At 48.3% G+C, this 6,158-nt stretch overlaps 1 protein-coding gene across 1 annotated transcript; it reads right to left on the minus strand.

Moving 5' to 3' along the window:
• Positions 1–2,335: 2,335 nt before the first annotated feature.
• LOC120839853 lies at positions 2,336–4,802 on the minus strand. The gene is made up of 3 exons (XM_040210228.1): positions 4,439–4,802; positions 3,761–3,876; positions 2,336–3,450 (listed from the first exon to the last, which is right to left on the minus strand). The coding sequence occupies exons 1-3, from the start codon at positions 4,762–4,764 to the stop codon at positions 2,336–2,338; spliced, it is 1,557 nt and encodes a 518-aa protein (XP_040066162.1). The 5' UTR covers positions 4,765–4,802.
• Between the last annotated feature and the right edge of the window lie 1,356 nt (positions 4,803–6,158).

Below are 6,158 nucleotides of genomic sequence, written 5' to 3' on the forward strand. Positions count from 1 at the left end.
TGTTAGTCAGCAACTAATGGTGCAGGAGGCTTTCAGTTTGCCGTATAGTAAAAGTTTTGTCGATGATACCAGATTTTTGACGCATTTATATGCATTTTGGAAGTACAGCATTTATAGAAAAGTTACCTTTTATCGAGCAGGTATTCGCACAACTTGCTATCTTTCTACAAGACTCCCCATTGACGTCACGCCGCGTGTTTCTCATGGCCGCCGCTCGCGGCTGCAGGTCGGGGAATACGTATTCTAAGTTTTGCCTCGCTAGTACGTGGCGGAATCGCAACATTTCGACGAAAGGAGGTGTGTTTTCTGTCATTTGTGACAAGGTGAACAATATCAAAAGCAGAAGATGCCAATTCTTTCAACGTTAAAATCGTTGCACAGCTCCTTTAATATTAATGTAATAGAAGGTTGTTTCTCGTGCACCAACGACTTCGGTTTTGGAATAATACCCTGGAACAGTAACACAATGCATCTCGCCCCTCTTTTCACTATTTGTCTCGTGCCCTTAACTCTCACTGGGGGACATCCCCTTTAGATGAGAGAAATTTTCCAGTACGACCGCTAGCATATGGTCTCTAACGTGCATCATGCAGTAGTAATAACACTAACGCATCCTGGTTTGATGCTCATAAAAATTAACGGGGGTGGTAATCGTACCTAGGATCTCTGGGCTTTGTGACTAGAGCTTTCGCTTTACATGCTTTGTGCTGTGACATGCTATGCTCCATTTCACAATAACTTGGCGAACTATGGAGGCTGCGGCCCCCATGATCCAATAAGAGCGTCGGAGCAAGTCACATGATAAGACTCCATGGTTGAGGCCTCCGAGGCGTCGTTTTTGGGGGCACCGAGATGTCGCCAAAGAGTTGTTCAATGTTTCATTTCTTTCTTTTTTGTGCTAACTGAACTTGAGTGATTGCATCTTTATCAAGAATAAATATAAAAAAATTAATGAAAAAAAAATATTGACAAATTTTAATGATATTTAAACCGAAAAAGTAATGCGACATTTGTATTCAGTTCGATTTTTTTTTCTTCTTGTAGTGCCGTGGCCGTTGGTGATTGCAGCCGTGTAATCAGCCGCTTGCAGGGCAACTATGGTCGAAAACGAAACCAAAATAAATTACTGGTACCGCTTTAGTGGCACAACTCTCGGCCTGCAGACAACAGCCAGTTCCTTGGTGCAGTGACACAAACGCTTCCGCTATGTGGTTTTATGTGCCTCGCTCCGACGCTCTTATTGGGTCGCGGAGGCTGTAAGCTCCACAGTTCGCCAAGTTACTATGAAACAGAGTAGCACACTTGGTCACCGTTCCCCCCTAGTGCCTGCCATGATTGTCCTTAATCACATTTGGCTGTGATCCGCAATTGGCATACGAGTTTAGATTAGATATATCAAAGTATTAGATGTCCTCATTTCATTATTTCATGTGTGTGGTCTTTGGTCTCAATGTCTAATGGGCTGTGCATTTTTGTATGATTATACATCTTGCCAGTGTGTTTTAGGAGTGCAACAATTATTATGACTATAGCTGCTTTTTACAGTGTCGATCTAAAACTCACTATCTTCCTTATGCAGTTTGGGCTATTGCTGCCTCATAGTTAGTGTGTTGAGTTCGGTCATATTGTGCATCAATTTTTACTTAAATCTGCTATGTGGGAAGTACATGAATAGATAACGTCAATTATCTGCTGTGCATCACTGTTCACATTTATGATTCTAGCAACTTTGTACAGCGTTATCTAGAACTTGCTCTTTGGCTTTAGTTTAGTATGCAGTTTGGGTGATTACTGCCTCGGAGTTTTTGTGTTCAGCTGGGTTATGTCCGGAGTTTCCTTATTTGAAAAACTCTCATGCACCAATCTTTGGTGTTTGAATATATTGCTTGGGAAGTACATGAGTAGCTAGTGTGAATTCTCTGTTGTGCATCAATAGCGAGATTAAAGTTTGAATAAGCCAACGAGGTTTTGGCTACTTCGGGTCTTTTTCCCTGCAAAGTCGATTGTAATGTTAATGACTTTGACACGCTACCTCAACAAATCATGTGTTAATACAAGTTGGAGCTAGAAAATCCTTTTTTTTGTTGTTTTTTACTCTGAACAGTTTAAGAAGGAATTAGCTCTGCTTGTTTATAGGCAAATGGTTTTCTATTTATTGTAATAAACTGTAAAAATGTAAACCACCACACCCTGTGTCCTGTTTTTCTGCAGTAAACACCATTCTCAAAGACACGGGAGTGGCTACAAAAGCACTGCCCCTGACAAGCATATTTATTTGGCTCTGAAAAGAGCCGTTGTGACTTAGAAAAGCCTCGGGCTTCATGCAGGCGCTCCTTCACTCCAGCCTACGCAGCTTCTTTTTCAGTCCGGGACTGTCCTCCACCACATAAAACCCTTTGCAGAACTTCTTGAAGGAGACGTACTGGCCGCGAGCTATCAGGGCTCTTCGACGCCTCACACGGCCCGTTACCACTTCTGGGAAGAGGGCATGCTTGGCGAAGTAGATAAGCCCTGGCAGCAGTGCTCCATCAACGAACTTCTTGTCGAAGGCGATGGTCTCGACGTGCGTCGAATTGGCAACAGTCGTGTTGTTAGTCCAAAAAACAAAATCGCACCACTGGTGTCCGGTCACTGCCATCTGCCCTTGCACCTGGTAGAAGTAGGCGTGAGTCTTCTTCAGTCGTACCAAGCCATCCACAACTTCGCAGCAGAACTTCTTGTCCTTGCATGCCTCCGTTGGTGTTAGCCCAATCTTCGAAGCCGGACACTTCACCTCCAAAAGGCCCTCTTCGTTGTCCTTCCTCACGATGCGGTCGGGCGATGCTGCAATGAAGCTGCACTCTGGGTGAATGTGCAGCCCAGTCTCGCGGATCTCAACGGGAGTGTCGAATGCTGCCATGAGTGATGCATAGGCTGAGACGGCGGTACCCTCGTGCGTCCTCCCATAGCGCATGGCCTCACTTGAGGCATCTGGGCTCGGGTACAAAATACCCTTGACCAGGTACTCGGGCTTGACACACTTGATGACAGCAGAGAAGACTGATGCTGTAATCCTGCCCTGCCGCTCTTTGTGCCACCTTGGATTATTGGCTTGACCGATGGTGGACCGGGTCACTTGTTCCCTCTCTTCCTCCGTCAATGTTGGAAGGGACTCCATGTGTTTTTCAACAACGTCCCGGGCATTCTCACTCCACAGATCTTCATCATCTTGGATGGGGAGCACTGGTGCCGCTGGTCCAAGTTGCTGTACACCACTGTACAGAAGCCACTGGAGGCCCGGTGTAGACACACTGAGGGCATCTCGCAGTTGCTGAATCTCCTCAGCCGAAGCAACACCAACATTCTCACAAGAGTCAAAAGAGCGTCGTTTCTTCTGCTTCACCGGCCTGTTGATCAGGTACTTGTGGAACGTGATGTCTGCAAGTGGCACCAGGGGAGCAGGCTTCTTGGCTGCAAAGAGAAATTTTGTCAGTTCAGTTCTAAAATAAGCCACATCTAGGTTTTCCATCTTGTAATCATGTTAATAGCTTATCATCCAAGCTGCTTTATGTAGAAAATGTAGAGTCACTTTCATGAAAACGAACACAAAAAGCATTGGCTGTTTGGTTCCACATTTATCTAGCAATGGAGGTGAGCTTGGCTAAATAATTAAGACAGCTTGGACGTTTGTCTTATTCTCCAATATATTAGGTACGAAGTAATAACATATTTCTGAGCAAAAGATTCCTATGGAGCCTTTTAAGGGCCGTAGTGTACACACCTTCAGCAGGTACAATCCAGGTGCAGGGTATGTCGGTGCAGCTCGTCGAGCAGGCGTTGCAGCTCTCTTCAGCATAGAGCAGCAGTGCTGCAATATGTTGGCAGGACTGGCTTTTCCTGGAAAGTCGAGGCAGTCAACCAAGACCAAATTAGCGGGATTATAGCTGCACGCGTAACAGCTCTTGATTGCCTTCGTTGTACACAGGCTGTCGGTGCATGATGGAGACATGCATCTTTTACACTACCTAAGCCAAGGAGCAAGCACTGCGAGCATGAGCGATAAACCACATGAGTTTGCTGCTATACTCTTTTTCACCTTGTGTTGTACCGCAGGAAAGGCTATACGCGCGAGCTCCTTGCTCTATGGCACATCTCGGCGGCACAAGCTCCCGTGCACCAAGGGCAACTGCCAACGCTATGAGCTCGCGCTTCTAGCCGTCGCTGCGGTACAACATAAGGTGAAACGGAGCATAGCACGATGGGGTTTGTCTTGGCCAATGTAACTCGCGTGTATTCGATGAAATGAGCCTGGGCGAACCGGGTATCGCTCCCAGGTTTCAAGGAGTGACCGATCTCGCTGCTTACGCGTTGGGGATAGCGTAAGCGGAACGCAATTAGCCTTGCTTATAATAGGTTTGCGCATGACTTTTAACGCATGTATAAGCAAAATATCGCTCACCCAGCAACACAGCTGCAAGTGCCGCCGATGACGCTCCCGGTGCCTCTGGCGAACCACGCCGAGACTGTGTACGGCGCCTTCTTCATTGACGGCAGGCAGACGCCCCGGACGAGACCGATCCGGGAATCGTCCGATGTGTTCCATCGGACGTTCCGGACGTAGCCTTCTTCTTTGAAGGCCCATCCCCGGTGAGCTTGTGGGAGCGAGTCCGTCTTGCGGTGAAGGTACCGCCACACTTCATCTTGCGAGAGGTTGGCGAACGGCGGAGCGTTCTCAGTCCAGCCGTCGGGTGGGAACGGGAACGGGATGCTGCCGTCCTCGGCCATCCTCAACAGTTGCCGAAAGGTAGCCGAGCTACGAATACTAGGCGGAAAAGCGGCGTGCAAGAACAGTGGACCTCGCAACGTGTATAATTCAAGCCTAATGGCGGGCGTGTTTTCATACGAAGAACGCCTTGAACCCAGTTTTCGCTAGTTCGGACGTCTCCCAACAGGTAGCGCCACTTCTGCGGAAGAAGGTGGATTGGGACTCGAGACTCCCGAGTCCGGTCACGTGACGTGCTTGCCTCATTGAAAGCACAATAACAGGTGGTCGCTCATTTGGTGAGTTTGCCCCTGCCTCCCAGCCCTTTCGTAGATTTCTTTAGGGTATCCTGGGCAGAGTATATACGCTTGACCACATGGTTCACACAATCCTCCTTCTGGATCTGTGTGCGATAAAGGTCCAGGGCAGCAACACTGGTATATATGGCTTGCTGTCACCGCCGTAGTATTTGTTCGTTCGTTGGTGGTACTTTGGGCCTGCCAAGTTTGGTAGGCTGATGGTCGTTGAAGTTCTCAGGAGGCGATGGAGATTTTGCAAATTATTTGGCGAACCAATTTATTTTACAAACTGTGTACATTTGTACAAAGTAGGGGAAGTTGGCATAGTCGGTTTGAACAGGTCTAAAAGATGTTGAAATCAGTCCAAAATCGACCTCCCTCGCCTCGTCCGAGGCTTTTGAAGGCACTCACTCACTCGCCCTCAGGAAAGTTTCAACCACTAGTTTCAAAGATTTTCGGAGTCACGTGGCGTCAACCCTCCGATGGTCGGCTAGGGCTCGACCCGGCCGTACATGAAGTTAGCAACGGCCACGGCTGACAGCTCCGTAACATTGGTACAGCCTTGTGTTCCAGACAGAGTGGCGTGCCACGCCAGAGCTCCTGGTTTAAAACTCTATCGTCACCAACATACCCTGTGGAACGCTGAAGCACACAAGAAAACGCGCACGCCCAAAACAAAATGCCTTCTTCGCAGAAGAGTCAATGTCTTCGCCGTGGGGTGCCTGCTCGGGAGGACCAAAGTAAAGAAAACAAAGACAGCCCGGGTGCGTCCGCTTCCCCTCTTCCCCACACTCCCGCGTGGCCGTGGAAGGAGGACCACCCGGTGAGGGGGTCCCTTGCGACTCCTTAACAGTCACAGAGCATTCTTGTGTACTGCAGGCTGTGTTGAGCGATGGAGCGACTGAAGATCTTGATTGCAGCCGCACCTCCATGGCGTTCGCTGAGCCCCCAAAGCTTTTCTGGCATGTCAGGTGATGCTTTTCGAGCCACGCCTCAAACTTGTCAGAGTCCTCTTTTGGGCCAAGTGAACAACCGTGGCAGTGATTGCTGATTACAGTAAAGTCCAGTACAAGTCCGGTCTCCAGCTCTTATCACCACGCCGACACCGAAATGCGACG

The sequence above is a fragment of the Ixodes scapularis genome, unplaced genomic scaffold (assembly GCF_016920785.2).
Source record: "Ixodes scapularis isolate PalLabHiFi unplaced genomic scaffold, ASM1692078v2 PGA_scaffold13__105_contigs__length_92229423, whole genome shotgun sequence".
In the NCBI taxonomy this organism is placed as follows: domain Eukaryota; kingdom Metazoa; phylum Arthropoda; class Arachnida; order Ixodida; family Ixodidae; genus Ixodes; species Ixodes scapularis.

Excerpts from the sequence above, each read along its gene's own strand:
- LOC120839853 (XM_040210228.1), bottom strand. The coding sequence starts at position 4,764 with ATGGCCGAGGACGGCAGCATCCCGTTCCCGTTCCCACCCGACGGCTGG. Across the intron at positions 3,877-4,438 it reads ACTTGCAGCTGTGTTGCTGG|GAAAAGCCAGTCCTGCCAAC; the intron begins GTGAGCGATATT and ends TCGACTTTCCAG. Across the intron at positions 3,451-3,760 it reads CTGGATTGTACCTGCTGAAG|CCAAGAAGCCTGCTCCCCTG; the intron begins GTGTGTACACTA and ends TTCTCTTTGCAG.